The following is a 19,226-nucleotide window of genomic DNA, read 5'->3' on the forward strand; positions in this document are numbered from 1 at the left end:
ACTGTCGCGATTTGACCTCTGCCTCTTAAATACTGGGCCGCTACACATTTCAGTGTGGCTCATGGTAGTTACTTGGCCATTGATCTATCAATTTGTAGCCCAGGACTTCTCCGATCTATCCACTGGAGAGCACTTGACGACCTGTGTTGTAGTGACCGCTTCCCCGTCTTCCTGTCACTGCCCCAGAATCAGGCACACGAACGACTGCCCAGATGGGCTTTTAACAAGGCACCCTGGGGAACTTTCACCTCTGCTGTCACCACTGAATCTCCCCCACACAGTAACATCGATGTGATGGTTGAGCAGGTGACTAGCACAATTGTTTCTGAAGCAGCAAACATGATCCCTCACTCTTTAGGGTGCCAGAGGTGTAAGGCAGTCCTTTGGTGGTCACCGGAAGTCACTGTAGCAATTAAGGAGCATTGGCGAGCTGTATTTAGTGGCATAAGTGGCGCCCTTCCCTGGAGCACCTCATAGCCTTTAAACGGCTCCGAGCCCGTGTTCGCTACCTTATCAAACAACAGAAGAAGGAGTGTTGGGAGAGATATGTCTCCACAATTGGGTGCCACACATCACCTTCCCAAGTCTGGGCAAAGATCAAACATCTTTTCGGGTACCAGGCCCCAACATCTGTTCTCGGTGTTACCATAAATGGTGAAGATCGCTGTACACTGCTGCAGCTCTACAGAGCCCTTGTCCAATCCCGAATTGACTATGGGAGTGTTGTTTATGGTTCGGCGGCACCTTCAGCATTGCATTTACTCGACCCTGTGCATCATTGTGGGGTTGGATTAGTGACAGGAGCTTTAAGGATGAGTGCGGTGACCAGGGTACTGATGGAGGCTGGTGTCCCTCCACTGCAGATCGGATGTGCACAACTGCTTGCCAGTTACGCAGCACACATTCATAGTTCCCCTGAGCATCCGAATTACCGTCTCCTTTTCCTGCCCGGGCAGTCCATCTCCCGCATCGGCAGCCCAGATCGGGGCTAACGATTGCGGTTCGCGTGCAGTCCCTTCTCTCTGAACTGGAGTCCTTCCCTTTATTACCTCTACTTCTGGTCCATTCACGTATGCCTCCATGGTGTACGCCTCGGCCGCAGCTTTGTCTGGACCTTTTGCATGGCCCTAAGGACTCTTTTAACCCCGCCGCTCTCTGCTGTCACTTCCTTTCGATTCTTGACATTTTCCAGCACTCTGAAGTGGTTTACACCTGTGTTGTAGTGACCGCTTCCCCGTCTTCCTGTCACTGCCCCAGAATCAGGCACACGAACGACTGCCCAGATGGGCTTTTAACAAGGCACCCTGGGTAACTTTCACCTCTGCTGTCACCACTGAATCTCCCCCACACAGTAACATCGATGTGATGGTTGAGCAGGTGACTAGCACAATTGTTTCTGCAGCAGCAAACATGATCCCTCACTCTTTAGGGTGCCAGAGGTGTAAGGCAGTCCTTTGGTGGTCACCGGAAGTCACTGTAGCAATTAAGGAGCATTGGCTGGAATGGCATAACAGCACGCACAACAAACTGTGTGTCATTAAGGAGACTATGAATGTGTGGAAGTCTTCCATGTGGTCCTCTCGCAGGGAATCAGTTGTCCTGTGCCGGCTCCGCATTGGCCATATGTGGCTAATACACGGTTACCTACTCTGTCACGAGGACCCACCTCACTGTCACTGTGGCTCCCAAATGACAGTTGTCCACCTCTTGCTGGACTGCTCACTTTTAGCCACTCTGTGGCAGACTGTTAACTTTCCCAGTACCCTGCCTTCGGTGTTGGGCAACAATGCCTCCACAGCAGCTTTAGTTTTAAGTTTTATCTGAGAGTGTGGGTTTTATACTTCTATCTAGGTTTTAGTTCATGTTCTTTGTCCCTCTGTTTCCTCCACCCTAGTTCTTTTAGGGTGGAGGTTTTAATGTGTTGCAGAGTGGCTGGCTTTCCCTGTTTATTCTCGTGGTTGGCCAGGCACTGTAATCTGCTTTCATGTTTTACTCTCTTCTGTTTCTAGTGTGTTCCTTTTAGCGTTCGTCGTCTTTCCTTCGTTCTTATGGCTTTTCCTTTCTTTCTGTTTTGTGTTATATGTTTCATTCGTTTTATTCTCACACTTGTGTTATTGTTTTATTAGGACAAGGGACTGATGACCTCGTAGTTTGGTCCCTTCTCCCGCCTCTAAACCAACCAACCAACATTGGTCAGACCACACACAGTTCATGAAATATGCGTGAAACATGATTTCCACACTTGCCCTTTGCACGCAAGTAAGTCTGACGTAGCTTCGCACTGTATTTCAGGAGTACTGAGGATTATTCTGCCACATAAATCTGACCCACGATGGGATCCTTCTGGGATTCAGTTATTAAGGAATCTGTGGAAATACTCTTAGTGAAAGATGCTGTTAATACTATTGGCAACTCTCAACTTGGTAAGACATGGGACCCTGCGATTTCATTAACTACTTCACAAAGACAAAATCTTACACCAAATATTATTTGCAGTGGCAATTAATTTGACCCCCAAATTTTTATTCTGTTGGCTCACAGGTAGTGAGAGGGAACTTGCGCAGTACCACTGTTATGCATATGCCTCATATGGAACGACATTTGACAGAGGGAAATAAACTCAACGTAAGGTGTTCATACAGCAAAAACCTGTGCGTATGCCACTGTGACAATTTTTTGTATAAAGTTGATGTGCACCATCAATCTGCTGTGTAAAACTCACTTGAAGATGACTGAATGGTTTTCAGTCGAAAATTTTGATGAGGTGTCAGTGCCATCTATCTGCAGTCTCCAAACCTTGTAGAATACATGGATTATTAATGGGTAACAAAAAGTTGTGGTTTCTGTCAAAATCAAGGCATCTCTATTGTCACTTTACAAGCTAACCTGTAAAGAGAATTGCACTCATTGACCTACAGTCCTGTGTAAATCTTTCCTCCTGCAAACACTCTCTCTTGTGACTTATTGTGAATGATAACGTTATGGCTTATTTTTTCTTATTTATTTTTTTCTCTTCCATAATTACCACTTTCATAAACTCTTGAGTGCACCAGCTGACAGCCTTCCCTCAAACTTGTAATTCTCTGCTAAAAACAATGGCACAGTCCACCTCCATAGCTGAGCAGACTGTGTGTGTGAGACTGCATTGTGGAGGAAGTGGGTTCGATTCCCATTACTACAGTTGATTTTTTTCCTTGGTTTGGGGACTGAAGGTGCACTCACCCTTGCTAGACCAATTGAGGTGCTTCTTGAATGGGAAATAGCAGCCCTTAGGGTCTGAAAAGCTAGCAGCTGCTGAGTGAGTGACCCCTTCATCTCTTGTATTTTGTCAAAATGATGGTATATGGCATATGACACAGCTCTTAGTCAGCATCATGTTGTCCTTTGGGCCTGAGTTACTTTGTTGCAGATGACACAAGCAAATTCCTGCCCAATTGATTTGGATGTGATATTTTTGTGCAGGACTACTGTGTTCATAAAATTCTGAACCTTCATGTCAGTTCTATATTGCATGTGTAGTGCGTCACAGTGCTACATCAGGAAATGTTTGCTGCTGTAATTCTATGTGAAGTTTTGTAACTTACTCCTATACCTTTTCTCCCCTTTCTATATGTCCAGAATGTTACCAGTCCGTTTACCACCTTACCTGCTAACGTCTCCCTTGTATTCTTACACCCCCATTTCTTCTCTGCCTGTGTGTAGGTCGAACCCACAAATTCTGGATATTGGCTTCTGTATGTAACACAATGATATTGCAGTGTGTGATGTGTGCGTGTGCAAACAGAGATACAACAGGGCTATGAAAATATTTGTTTTCCTTCTGTATAATTTTTTTGGGATATGGTTTGAGGCTCAGTTGAAAGGTGATATTTTATTGGTAAATTGTCAAAGCTAACAAATGTGATTTCATGAGAATAAGTATAATTATTGTTGTAGCACATATTTTCCACATATTGCCATTCAGTGCCATTGTGATGATCTCATATGCCAAAGCAGGCATTGACAGGTTCAATATTTTCCTTCCCTCTCATCCCCATGAGACACTATCCTCTTTCCTCTCTTTAATACTTTTCTTTCCCTTTCACTTGTACTTCACCTTTTGTGGTTTAATTACTATTTTTATTACATGTTTGTAGGTTGATGAAGACTACATTCAGGATAAGTTCAATCTTACTGGATTGAATGAACAAGTTCCACACTATCGTCAGGCACTTGACATGATTTTGGATCTTGAACCTGGTAAGTTTGTACAGAGGGGCTTCTGCTGATACTTGTCCATGATAATAAATTGAAGACTTTGTACTTCCTCATACTTCATGAGCATCCCATAAGCTAGATCCTGAATGACCTCCCTCCTGCTCAGACAGTACTCTTGTCTACTGAACGAACACATGGTTCTGTAAGCTGTGATATGCTTTATTGACATAGGTCTCTATTAGCTTTTGTTGATGTTGCTTCTGGAAGTAAATATGGTCCAGCTCACTTGTCTGTCCCTAACAAATTTCTGAATGAATTGTATTGTCCTTTGTGTGCCTCTCATATATGCTTTGCAGGATATTGTCTGAGAAAATGACAAATGGAGTTTTGCGCAAGTGATGTTTCCTAAATCCTTGCCGATTTGTGGGTAGATTTTCTGTCTCAAAGAAATTTATTACATTGAGACGTGGAATATGCTTAATAATTCTGCAACAAACCAGTATCAAGGGTATTGGTCTGTAATTTTGTACAGATGACTCCTGTATATAACAACAGTAAAAGAACTGTTGTTATATACAGGAGTCATCTGTACTTTTTTTCCAGTCTCTTGGGATTTTGCACTCTAAGAGATTTGCAATAAATACAAGCTATGTTAGGGACCAGTACTAAATTATTTAAATTCTACTAATGTATAGAGACCATGTAATCATGATCATTCAGCAAGACCACAATAAGCAAATGGAAGGGAAGGCTGTTAAATAACAAAAAGGACAATTGATCAATACTTTTGCATTAGCTTCCTTGCTTTAAAATTTGTTACTGCTCCTTGCAACAGTGACATAATCTTCTTCAGGTAAAAAATAAATCCGTATCAGGGAAATATCTAATCCTGACACATTGTTAAAGGTTGTTTAAGTTCTTAAGCTGACAAGTGATAATTTGAGAATCTTGTAAATTTATTAAAATGTGGATAATTTTCTCATACATAGATGAACAGATACGAAACTAATTTTCTTTCCCATGAGTAATTAAATACAAAACTAGACAGATTTTTCACAGCTGCATCAACTGTAGTGTGTGTGCACTAAGAATGAATTGAATATGCCAGGGAAAGGGGGGGGGGGGGGAGATGAAGTAAGGCTGTAAAAGTAATGACTATATTTTGTATTGTGTATATTCGGTATTGTCAAGACATGTACCTGTTACAAAGTATTCATTACTGAATGTTGTTACATATAAATGTTTTTTAATATTTGTTGTTGACACTACTAAGACTTGGGAAGCTTCTTGACACAAGTCACATTTAATCATTTCTTGCCTCTTCTGTGAAGAAAATCACAGTCTGCATATTTTCCACTACATGATTGCTCTAGGCAGTGAGAAAATGTACTACATTATCATTGTTGTGAGCACATTTGAATAGTATATTGTAAATTAGAAGTAAATTCTCCAGTCAGTTCTTGAAACTTTCTAATAATTCAACATCGTGACCAATAGAAAAGCCAGTAATTTCCTGTACAGTAGAAACTAGAATGAGAAATGTATCATGGGGGAAGCAATTGGAGTCTTAAAAATACTACCAACTCATCCAAGCCGGACATAAACTGCATGTGGGAAAGGAAACATGGGAAACAAAACGTATTCAGTACTCTGTATCATTACTGACTTGGACTGCTAAGAATAAAAAATTAGAGGAACTGGCATGAACTGCATGCAAGGAAGAAGAAGTGAGTAATGAAACATTTCTGTGAATCCCAAGCTACTGAGGTAACAAATTTGGGGAATGCGAAAACTACCAACTCGACCGTAGTTGTGCACAAACTGTGTGTAGAGAATAAAACTTGCAGATATCTAAATATCTCAAACAGTAATGAAATGTTACGTAGTCTCATGACATATTTGTTATTTTGTAACAGCATGAGGATGAAGATCCAAAAGCAACTAGAGTTCTTTTCCAGCTGGTGGAGGTGTTTCGCTGCTGGGGTTGTCCACTACTCAATGTTTTCAATAAGCTCATAAACTATCATCCAAATGAAGTCTGGTTAGGTCAGAGTGATTATTTTGTGAGTGCTGTTTCATACATTTGGTGTTTTCTTTTTTAATTTTTTTTTAATAACTGAATTTGACTTGTAAAACTGATGCTTTGCACCAGTCTGTTGATGCTTGTGTGTTTTGTTAATAGATTTTCCATTTTTCTTGCAGATGATGAACTGGAGGACAATCCAAACCAATCTGATCTTATTGAGCAAGCAGCTGAAATGTTGTACGGTCTCATCCATGCTAGGTACATTCTTACAAATCGAGGAATAGGTCAAATGATAGAAAAATACCAATCTGGTGACTTTGGCCATTGCCCAAGAGTTTATTGTGAAAGCCAGCCAATGTTGCCAATAGGTAAATAGCCAGTAGGCAGATTTAAGACTACTGTTATAGCAGAATTTTCCTAAAGTAAGAATAAATGATAAAAATGTTTCTTTTCCTTTTTTAGTGTAAACGTCATGCTGTTTTGCTGTTTTTTCTTTCCCAGTACACACACTCTACTAAAGTGTCCACACTTTGGTTTGTTAGTCTTTGTCCACTCTGAACAAATAAAACTGTTGTTTCAAAAACTTTGTGTTAAGTTGTCTCACTTTGTGGTGTTGCCACATTTTGTGTGTATGGAGTAACATAGGGGAAGTAGAACCATAATTGACCTCAATAATTATCATACTAGTTTTCTTATTGGGTAATTAATGAGTCATCACATATTGTAAGTGCTAGAATTTGAAAAGCTTTTCAAGTTGGCTCTGTTGTAAGTTCAAGTGATTGCATTCAGTTGTTGATAATCTGAACCTGTATGTGATATCTGCACAGTAACTGTCCTCTGTATTGAGAAAGCTAATGATAGAACTTGGAGGCATATCATCTTTCATCATATCTTCCTCAAGTCTTTCCTATTTAGAATGGCTGTGTATGGAGACAGATGTGTATTAGAAAAGGTTCAGTCGTAAGTGTAACTATCCTGTATTTATTCACAGCATGTTGCTCGTATTAGGGGCACCCTGTTAGTAGTGCTGCTGCTGCCCCTACTACTACTACTACTACTACTACTGTTGTCTCTCTCTCTCTCTCTCTCTCTCTCTCTCTCTCTCTCTCTCACACACACACACACACAGTGGCAAGGGACTGAGTGAGGTGCACAGTGGTTAGCACACTGGACTCTCATTCGGGAGATTGGCGGCTCAAACCAGTCTGTGGCCATCCTGATTTAGGTTTTTCCGTGATTTCCCTAAATCGCTTCAGGCAAATGCTGGGATGGTTCCTTTGAAAGGGCATGGCCCATTTTCTTCCCCATTCTCCCCTGATCTGAGCTTGTGCTCAGTCTCTAATGACCTTGTTGTCGACGGGACATTAAACACTAATTTTCTCACCTCACAGTGGCAAGGTTATCATTCTTCTTTAAAAGGAAGAAGTTGACAGACAGCTGAAATAGCTTAACTATTGCATTTAGCACACTCGTCTTGTATTTAGTCCCATTGTAGCACAAAACGACACACTGTCATTGTATTTTTAATTCCCTTGTAATACTATTCTCTGTTGCGGAAGTTTACTAGTTTTCTGGTTCATATGTTCAGTACCAGTTGTATCACATTTAAGATATCAAAAACCCCACAAACTCCTCCAAGCAATGAACACCTAAGTGCTGTATACACAATATGTGGAGCACATGGAGTACTGTTGGCCCACTTGTGTGTGGCATACATAACTGCAAATTCGCTATGTGGAATAGTTTTATCACAGGAGTCCTAAATATTAACTACCTAGCTGTTAGTCATTTTTGTAATTGGTAAACTTGCCCTTGTTACATAGGTAAAACTACTTTGTTTGCTCGGCATGTAGCAGTGTAGTGTGGAGAGCCTAGTTACTAAGCATAAAGTTGTAAGGCAACCAATAACAGATATTTACTTCTTTAAACTTAGTTTGTGTTTCATGTGAACTTAAAATACTTCACATCTAAAATGTACAGAATGTTGTTATAATAATGGGGCAAATATTCAGGTTACAATTCCGCTTTTTGTGAGAAAACTGTGTCTTTCAGTTACTTTCTTTTGGGCAGGTACTACAGGTGCACAAAATTTCTAAGGTGACAATATTTCTGCCGTTCACTGTAATTTTTATTTATTTTCTACTAATGAGCAATTTCAGCTATTGTGCCATTTTCAAGTGGTAGTTGCTCTGCACAAGGGCAAACCCCCTAGTTGTCCAGGCACCAGCATATGGCAAGCAGTAAATTACAACAATGTATCATGTGTACTACAAAAACAGCTTATGAACAGCAGGAGAAATGAAAAAACTTTCCGCTGCAAGTTGACTGTAGTCAAATAAATGTTCATAGTTTGGTGATTGTTGAACAGGTAATAACATCAGCAACTGAGTGCACATAGAGGCATTGGTCTCATTTGTGTCAACATAAAAACTCTTTAAACTATTTTGTACTAGTTGTACACTTACTTTAATATATAATTGTAAATATGTTGCAAATAATTCGCTATAGTTAAAGAGGAACAATGATGTACATAAAAACAATATCAGAAGAAAGACATTCATTACTCCACATTAAGGTTGTCTTTAGCACAAAACAGGGTGCACAGTGCTGCAACAAAAATTTTTAATCTCTTACCCAGTGGCATAAAATGTCAGTTGGCAAATTAAAATTTTAAAACGAACTGAAAGTTTCTCCTTGAAAACTTTCTGTTCCGTAGAAGAATTTCTATTAGTGTAATCTGTGATAACTGGTGGGTGGGAATTACTAACTCATGTCTGTATATTTAAAATAAAAATGTCCAGCATGTAGCCATATTTACAAATTAATTTGAGATGTGAATTGAAAATGGCCCATTCCACATCATTAAGATTAATCATGCAAAGTGATCCTTGGAACATGAAACCAGCCAACTGTTTACCCACCATGTGCTGGTGACTGTATGCGTTGGTGACTTGTCCTAACTCACGTCAACTACTGCTTGAAAATGGCCAAAATTGGTCATTAGTGGAAAACAATCAATAATTACAATGGGTGGTGGAAATGGGCCAATAGTGGAAAATAAACAATAATTTCAGTGGATGGTGGATAGGTTGTCATTCCAGATATGGTCACTTTCATTGTCAGTGATATGCTCTGAGATTGAAGGTGGAGGACTCATTTGGATGAATGACATTTTATTACCCTTCGAAAAAAAAGTATTGCATCAAAGATTTTTAATTTCATTGTTAATTTAATAATGGAAAATCCTTGTAGAGTGTAAATAATTTCGAGGCAAAAATAACAAACAACTTAGCAAATTGTAGAGGCATTGAATTGTTCACAGGCATAAAAAAAAGGCTGTCTATGGCTTGGGAAAAGATTCATTCAAAAGCTAGAGAGATTTGTCATGTTTATGTGCCTGTTGATGAATTGATGCCTCTGACTTTAAACTTCAGCCTCCTGCTTTTGTTTTACATCCCAAATTTAGGGATGTTAACTTTTTATGATATTTTTCCAAGTTTTGCTGTTGGCATTGTATTTCTGTGTGAAATTAAGAAATGCTGGAACATATAAGACTTCAGCATTCAACAGTCATGTATTGCATGAAAATTTTAAACCTATAATTTATTATAGTGGTGAATGTTCCTTAGGTTTATCAGACATCCCAGGTGAATCCATGGTGAAGACATATTGTCCAAAGTGTATGGATGTTTATACACCAAAATCTTCACGACACCACCATACTGATGGGGCATATTTTGGTACAGGTTTTCCACAGATGTTGTTTATGGTGCATCCAGAATACCGTCCAAAGCGACCAGCTAACCAGTTTGTACCTCGGTAAGACCCTATAAGTTTGAGTTCACCTGTGCGTGTGTGCATGCATGCATGCATGGGCATGCGCGTGTGTGTTCACCATTTGTGAATATCACATCAGCTGAACATATTATTCTGCAGAACTGGCTTGTTGCAGACACTGCATCTGTGATGATCTGTCATTGATTATCTGTACTTGTCAACGTTTATACAATGCTTCTCAGATGTTATATTTTTCAATAATTGAATGATCAGAATTGTTTTTGCCCTGTAAAAACAATCCGTTACCTATTGTACTGAGTTTGTTTACACTTGTACATTCTGAAGTATCAGTTTGGTGAAATAACTTGTAGTTGATCTTTGATTTTTCTTAGGGATATCAGGTGACATATTATGTGAAAGTGATAGAGATCTTTGTTGGCACTGATATGTCTGATTACAATTTCATTTCTGATTTGATGAGTGAGGCCAACTCAAAAAATAGCCAATTCTAGTATTACTGGAGTAATGTGGTTTGATAGCATTTTTTCTGCATTTGCTGCTTATGTCATACATAAAGTTCTCAAATTAAGTATTATCATTACCTTGAATTCCTTAATTTTTTTACTCTTAATAATGTGAATAGCTGGTTGTCAAGGGGATCACTAATATTGATAAGATTTCACTTAGGTAAAAAATTTCAGTAACGGATTAGTTACATAACACAATTTGATTACTGAAAAATTATTACTATTAACATAAAATGTTCGATTTAATTTATCCGGAGGGAGAAAATAAGTGTCTAATCCCCCTCCTGCCCACACTGAAACTGAATTTGTGTGGTCTCTCCCTGTCATGCTAGAAAAGCCAACTAGTACCTTTAAGGCTCCCATAAAGTCACACTTGTTTGTCAAATTTGCTCTTTCCTATCCCTAGCTTTATTGAATAAGCCCGCAGACTTCCGAACAAAGTTTATCAATTTAAACTTACTTTTGAAACAGATGCTGTTCATGTTGTGAAGTATTTTGATACTAGCAGAAATGACTACCAATGCAGAGAAAGCATTTCTTGCGTTGACTTTGACACTGCGTATAAATAAGAAAAAGCAAACAAGATTATTGCCCAGGCAATGGTTGAAACTGAGAAAAATATACCCACAAAAATCTGCAAAAGTATAATGATCTATAATAAAATCTGCTAAAGGAAATAGTGTACACAGAACCTGACAGTTACATCAACGTTTTCCAAATGGACAGTCAGTAACTTGTTACTTTGCACTAATGTTGAAAAAGAAGACCAAAGTATTCACAGATTCAATCTCTTCTTGACCCTCCGACAGTTCATTAAAATACCACAATGTGGAACACACATTGTCTTTGGAGGAACTGGAGGGCTTCAGTTATGTTCTTTTTATTTTGTTGCACTCTTGTTTGTATGTTGTGTGTAGAATACTGATTTTCTTCTTAATATATACCTGTGTAATATATGGTTGGGAAAGATGCAACACCTCCACCATTTTGGTAACTGTCAGTGCCCTTTTGTTTTTGTCCTTGATTTTAGTTTCCACAATCGTGGAAACTCGCAATACAGAGAAATTAATTGCAATAAAAAATTGTTGTTTATTAAATAAGTGTGTCTTCAGATTTTCTGGCAAACGCGATCTGTTTGACAAACATGTTACTCACAAAAAGTCAAGTATTTGACAAAGCCTGTCGACGGCTCAGTGCTTCTGCTTTTCAGAGCATTGTCTCCTTTACTCCTCAAGCACTGGCTTTTCAGAGCATTGTCTCCTTTACTCCTCAAGCACTGACATTCTACCAGAACTTTACTATGCAATTAAACAAAGCTAGTGATGTTTGACAAATTATTTGTGTGTGTGTGTGTGTGTGTGTGTGTGTGTGTGTGTGTGTGTGTGTTTTGGGGGGAGGGAGGGGGGCTTTAGAGTGTGGAAGGAGTCTCTGTACGCTCTACTACATTTCTATTAGCCCCAATTTCTTCAAGAAGTAATGACACAAGTATTTTGTGTCTAATTGGCCTCAGTTGGGTAGCATTGGAAGATCCCCTGTAGCCCAGTGTGCACTCTCCCTCTGTGCGTGTCGTGTCCGGGTGCTAATTGAAGTTCCCATAGGCAGTCATTACCATGAGTGTAATCTGCCTTGTGTTTAAGCCCAAAGTTGCAGAAGTTCTCTTAAAAAATAATTTCGGCATTATTAGCTCATCGTGTTTTTATTTATGGCTTTTAGTCCATTATTTAACACATTGCCTCCTGATCCAGCTGCCTAGTCTAGATTTTACCTTTGCCTTAGTGATGGTTACGACAGGTTCATCTACATCTACATACGTACTCCGCAATCCACCATACGGTGTGTGGCGGAGGGTACCTTGTACCACAACTAGCATCTTCTCTCCCTGTTCCACTCCCAAACAGAACGAGGGAAAAATGACTGCCGATATGCCTCTGTATGAGCCCTAATCTCTCTTCTCTTATCTTTGTGGTCTTTCCGCGAAATGTAAGTTGGCGGCAGTAAAATTGTACTGCAGTCAGCCTCAAATGCTGGTTCTCTAAATTTCCTCAGCAGCGATTCACGGAAAGAATGCCTCCTTTTCTCTAGAGACTCCCACCTGAGTTCCTGAAGCATTTCTGTAACACTTGCATGATGATCAAACCTACCAGTAACAAATCTAGCAGCCCGCCTCTGAATTGCTTCTATGTCCTCCGTCAATCTGACCTGATCCCAAATGCTCGAGCAGTACTCAATAATAGGTCGTATTAGTGTTTAATAAGCAGCCTCCTTTACATATGAACCACATCTTCCCAAAATTCTACCAATGAACCGAAGACGACTATCTGCCTTCCCCACAACTGCCATTACATGTTTGTCCCACTTCATATCGCTCTGCAATGTTACGCCCAAATATTTAATCGACGTGAATATGTCTGCGCTACACTACTAATGGAGTATTCAAACGTTACAGAATTCTTTTTCCTATTCATCTTCATTAATTTACATTTATCTATATTTAGAGTTAGCTGCCATTCTTTACACCAATCACAAGTCCTGCCCAAGTCATCTTGTATCCTCCTACAGTCGCTCAATGACGACACCCACCTGTACACCACAGCATCATCAGCAAAGAGACGCACATTGCTATCCACACTATCCAAAAGATCATTTATGTAGATAGAAAACAACAGCGGACCTACCACACTTCCCTGGGGCACTCCAGATGATACCCTCACCTCCGATGAACACTCACCATCGAGGACAATGTACTGGCTTCTATTACTTAAGAAGTCCTCGAGCCACTCACATATTTGGGAACCAATCCCATATGCTCGTACCTTAGTTAGGAGTCTGCAGTGGGGCACAGAGTCAAACGCTTTCTGGGAGTCAAAGAATATGCCATCCGTCTGATACCCTTCATCCATGGTTCGCAAGATATCATAAAAAAAGGGCGAGTTGCGTTTCGCAGGAGTGATGCTTTCTAAAGCCGTGCTGATGCATGGACAGCAACTTCTCTGCCTCAAGGAAATTCATTATATATAGTTAGATGGTGGACAGTGCAGTGCATTGTATTGAGAATGCTCTTGTGATGATCGGAAAAGTGGCAGAAGGAGGAAGATATATGAAGAAGGAAATGAAGAACAACTTACTAGAGGCGGTGAGTGAAATAAGAAAATGCTTAGAAACAAAAGCAACGGAGGAGGAGGAGAATAGGAATCCTACAAGAGAGGTTAGGAACATCCAACAAGAAGAGATGAACGGGGTAGAAGACAGCCGCACTGCTAGACAACTAGCGACATCTATTGGAGAAACGCAAGAAACAGCACGTAGCAGACAGTGCCTGCTGGGCACTTAGCGACAAATATTGATTACGCAGGAAACAGCACATAGCGGACAGAGGCAGACAGAAGAGACACCTACAGGATCTGAGAACTACTTCAATGGAGACATCGTTGTGGGTAGCTTTCTGGAAAAAGCAAAAAAAGATGGAAATAAGACGGAAATTGGAGAACTGAGGCATAAAGTGGAGGAGATAACTGATTTCCTAAGAAACCAGCTAGGGATATTAATACAGGAGCAAATAAAGAAAACTCTAGAGAAGGGATGCCACCTAGACCCAGAGAAAACCAAAACTGATGGAAACAACATACAAACTAAATACAGCAACAAAGTTAAACCAGAGGGAACGACAATATACAGAAATCCTCTGCTCCAGCAACAAAATCAGCTACAAGTCCAAATCAGTGCACATGAGCAACATAATAAAATCCAAAATCAGGTTAATGAACTAGAGGAACCAACTTGGAGTACTGTGGTAGGGAGGAGCTGGTACAGAAGAAACCAGAGTAATAATAAAACCATAATAGGTACAAAAAAAGACGAAGAAATGCAAGCAGCAGAAACAACAGCGTGGCTATACATCGGTAACTTAGAGAACCACCACAACTGCTACAGTAGTGAAATACGTTAACAAGAACAGAATACTGGGACAACTACAATGTGAAGAACTGCACACACTGGGCGACAAAAAAGCTTTCAAAGTAGGTATTTCGTTTGAAAAGCTACAAATCGCACAAGAACCAGAATTCTGGCCAGAAAACATAAAAGTACGTAGATTTCGTTTCCCAAGACAATCAATGTAAGAGGGAGCAGAGCTCAACTAAACTAAGAAGAAAACCAGAAGAGCAAGAAATAAAAGCAGTCTTGTGGAATACAGAGGGAGTAAAAAGTGCTCTTAACCTAACACCAACAGACATTCTGCAAAATTTGGATCTTGCAATTCTAACAGAAACCTTCCTGACACAGCTGGCAACATAAAGATTTCTAAAATTATCACCTAATGGCAAAGAAAGGAGAAAGAGGACGACCCATGGTAGGAATATCTATCCTACTGAAACCCTGGATAATGCTCACCAAAAAAATCATAGAACAAGAAAATAGTATGCTAGTAGAAGCAGCAAACATAAATATAATTGCAACCTATTTTAAATCGCACGCAAATGTTGTAGAAATAATTGACGAAATAGTCACACTCATCAAACAATGTGACAGCAAACCCACCATTATTGCAGGCGATCTCAACTGCAGAATAGACACAGAAAACTACAAAACAAAACTAGTCATTGAAACCCTAAAAGAAGATGGTTTCACCCTACTTAACGATAGACAGATACCTACATACATATGCCACAATGGGAAAAGCACCATTGATATCGCATTAACAAGAGGAGAAATAGAAGGAAATATTCAACCAATATGGCATGACTCCATTACTCCTATATGAAAGCACATTCCAATCCAGATAAAAATAAATATTGTCACGTCACCGCCAGCAAGAAAGAACCACCAAATCACACAAAGAAAAATTGATATAGAAAAATTAACAAACCAGCAAGAACAATTAACACAAATAGAAACTTTAATAGAGGAAGGAGACCTTGAAAAAGCAACAGACCAAATAGAAGACCTCCTAAAAAAATTCAGTAATACAAACAAACCCAAAAACAAGGACGGCAAAAAGATGGTTCGATGCTGAATGCTACAGCAAAAGGAACACTGTTCTAAGAATGCTCCACAGATTAAGAAACCAGCATGATGAGGAAACATACAAGCTGTACGCAGAAGAGAGGAGAATCTACAAAAAACTAATAGAAGAGAAGAAAAAAGTATATATATATATATATATATATATATATATATATATATATATATATATATATATATGTGTGTGGATGGATATGTGCGTGTGTGCGAGTGTATACCTGTCCTTTTTTTCCCCCTAAGGTAAGTCTTTCCGCTCCCGGGATTGGAATGACTCCTTACCCTCTCCTTTAAAACCCACTTCCTTTCGTCTTCCCCTCTCCTTCCCTCTTTCCTGATGAGGCAACAATTTGTTGCGAAAGCTTGAATTTTGTGTGTATGTTTGTGTTTGTTTGTGTGTCTATCGACCTGCCAGCGTTTTTGTTCGGTAAGTCACCTCATCTTTGTATATATATATATATATATATATATATATAAAGAGAGGCAAAAAGAGAAGCGGATGAAGCAGAGAAAGACCCATACATAGCAGCAAGACCAAGAAAAGTGGCTCATACACCAAATACAGACTTGAAGGAATGGGAAGACCACTTCAGTAAGATACTGAACAAACGAAGAATCAAAACACCCCCAAAGAAAGAGAAACATCATCAAAGTAAGTAAAAAGACAATATATGGGAACCTCTAAATGAAGAAGAAGATGTGAAAGAAGTAATAAAAGCACTGAAGAACAAGAAAGCAGCAGGACCCGATAATATATATAATGAACATATAAAAGATGCAAAAGAGGCCCTCCAACATGTATGGAACAAACTATTTAACAAATGCCTGGAACTTGGAAGAATTCGGACACAATGGAGACACTCGACAATAAAAGTTATCTACAAAGGTAGAGGAGACCCAATGGACCCAAACAAGTACAGAGGCATAGCCGTGGAAAATACTCAATTCAAGATGTTTTCAAAGATAACACAAAAAATCCAAGCCTCTGTGGACAGTCATCTCCCAGAACGACAAATGGGTTTCAGATCTGGAAGATCAACACTTACGGCAGTCAGGCTTCTTCTAAACAACATCGATGAAGCGCTACAAAAGAAACAAATGTTCTACACAGTGTTCATAGACTTTACCAAAGCCTTTGACCTACTGGAAAGAGATCTCATAGTCCGAAAACTGGAAAACACAATGGGAGAAGATAGCGTATGGGCAAGAATAATAAAGTCAATTCTCAAATACAACTTAATCACAATATCAGACAACCTCTCCTTTTCGAACCCCATTCTGCAATCGAACGGAGTCATACAGGGTGACCCAATGAGCTCTTTGCTCTACATTCTTGCCACTGAAGTAGTACTCCGAATTGGAGAAAATGAAGATGATGTATATGTATATGCATACGCTGACGACATAGCTGTAGGTTCAACAGATATACAGAAGCTGCAATCATTGAGAAAATAGACAAATGGTGCAGCGAACACAAACTACACATAAGCATAACAAAGACAGAAATGGTAATTTTCAGGAAAGGAGGCAAAACACCCAAGAATGTGGAAATCAGCATCAGAGGACAAAAAATAAAAATCTCATCAGACTTTAAATGCCTAGGAGTGACATTGCAACCTACAGCCAAATGCTTCACAAAACATACAACAGACTGTGCAGCCCAAGCAATAATAGCAATACAGGACATCAAAAACATCCGCCTACTCAGTCTAGAAACATCCATGAAACAATTCAGCACAAAAATCTTGCCAATCCTGGCCTATGGGATTTAGGTTATATGACAGAAAAAATCTAGAAACACTAGAAAAGGTAAAATCGATCTATCTAAAAAGAGCACTAGGTCTCTCAAAGAGAACAAGATCTAGACTAGTGTACCTGCTAGCGAGAGAGACATTCCTAATTGAAGACATCAGACTTCGATATATGATACCACACACCAGGGCTTCCAGAAAGCAACTGAAGATCATGGAGGACAAACGAGAAAAAATATGACCTGAGTTCTATGGCACTGAAGCAATGACGAACCACTCATGGACAGCACCAAACTTCGAACGACGACATGTCGTAACTAGACTTTCTATTCACAGCTTCCGTCATCTAATCTGCAAAAACAAAACTTATTACGACCCAACCACAACATGTGTATGTGAACTGTGTAACGAAGCCTGTGAACGATATCACATAGAACTGTGCAGTAAAAGAGTGAAATCGATAAATGAATATGCAAAAATGTAAAATGTAAATGTAAAATGTTAAGCAAAGTAACTGTATATGGCTATTTGGCTGCAAGTTTATTAAATAAAAAAAAATTATATTCGAATTGAGAATATGTTCGAGAATCCTGCAACAAACCAATGTTAAGGATATTGGTCTGTAATTTTGAGGATCCATCCTTCTACCCTTCTTATATACAGGTGTCACCTGTGCTTTTTTCCAGTCGCTCAGGACTTTGTGTTGGGCAAGAGATTCGCGATAAATGCAAGCTAAGTAAGGAGCCAATGCAGTAGAGTACTCTGTAAAACCAAATTGGAATCCCATCAGGACCTGGCGATTTATTTATTTTCAACCCATTCAGCTGCTTAACCTCAGGGATGTCTATCACTATGTCCTCCATAAGGGAATCTGTACGAGACTCAAACGGCGGTATGTTTATACGATCCTCATGCGTGAAAGATTTCTCAAATGCTAAATTTAAAATTTCAGCTTTCGGTTTGCTGTTTTCCGTTGCCATGCCAGACTGATCAGTGAGTGACTGGATGGAAGCCTTCGACCCGCTTACCGATTTTATGTAAGACCAGAATTTCCTTGTGTTTTCAGAAAGATCTTTTGCTAAGGTATGACGGTGGTAGTGGTTGTATGCTTCGCGCATCGCTCTTTTTACAGCAGCACGAATCTCTACTAACTTTTGCCTGTCCTCATTCTCCCGATCTTTCTTGTACCGCTAGTGCAACTGTCTTTGCTTCCTGAGCATTCTCCGAATTGCTCTGGGTCTTCTACGTCCATAACCCACTTTTTTGGCACATACTTGTCCAATGCGTGATTTGCAATGTGTTTAAAATTTGCCTATAATTCTTCCACGTCCATCGTACCGGAATTAAATGAAGTCGATTCATTTACTAAGTGGGATGCTAACAACTGTTTATCTGCTTCCAGAATGAGATTTTCACTCTGCAGCGGAGTGTGCGCTGATATGAAACTTCCTGGCAGATTAAAACTGTGTGCCCGACCGAGACTCGAACTCGGGACCTTTGCCTTTCTAGTAAGAATACTCTCCTAGCCTTCTTGACCGACTTCTTAACTTTTATAACCGTAGTTGTAATGACAACATCATGATCACTAATCCCTGTCCCAACACTGACACCGTCGATGAGGTCTGGTCTGTTCGTGGCTACCACATCTAAAATATTTACATTATGCATTGGCTGTCGATTTAGCTGCTGAAGACAGTTTTCGGATAATGTGTTCAAAAGTAATTCACACGACGGCTTGTCTGTACCACCTATAATGAATCCATAGACATCCCAGTCTATACTAGGTAGGTTGAAGTCGCCTCCGACTAAAATAGCATGATCCGGGTACTTCTGCGATACAGAGTGTAGACTCCCTTTGAATGATTCTAGAACTGTCACGGTGGAACCTGGTGGCTGGTAATAACACCCAACAATTAACTTTATTTCTCCTAG

General features: G+C 39.7%; 1 protein-coding gene across 3 annotated transcripts in view; it reads left to right on the forward strand.

Moving 5' to 3' along the window:
* Nucleotides 1-19,226, forward strand: part of LOC124721259 (casein kinase II subunit beta-like) — a 76,613-nt gene that overhangs the window by 23,634 nt on the left and 33,753 nt on the right. For all 3 annotated transcript variants that reach the window (XM_047246135.1, XM_047246133.1, XM_047246134.1), the window contains 3 exons: nucleotides 4,137-4,239; nucleotides 6,400-6,591; nucleotides 9,853-10,042. In XM_047246135.1, the coding sequence (XP_047102091.1) occupies nucleotides 4,137-4,239; nucleotides 6,400-6,591; nucleotides 9,853-10,042 (485 nt within the window). The remainder of the gene's footprint in view (nucleotides 1-4,136; nucleotides 4,240-6,399; nucleotides 6,592-9,852; nucleotides 10,043-19,226) is intronic.

Source organism: Schistocerca piceifrons, chromosome X (assembly GCF_021461385.2).
Source record: "Schistocerca piceifrons isolate TAMUIC-IGC-003096 chromosome X, iqSchPice1.1, whole genome shotgun sequence".
Taxonomy (NCBI): Eukaryota; Metazoa; Arthropoda; class Insecta; order Orthoptera; family Acrididae; genus Schistocerca; species Schistocerca piceifrons.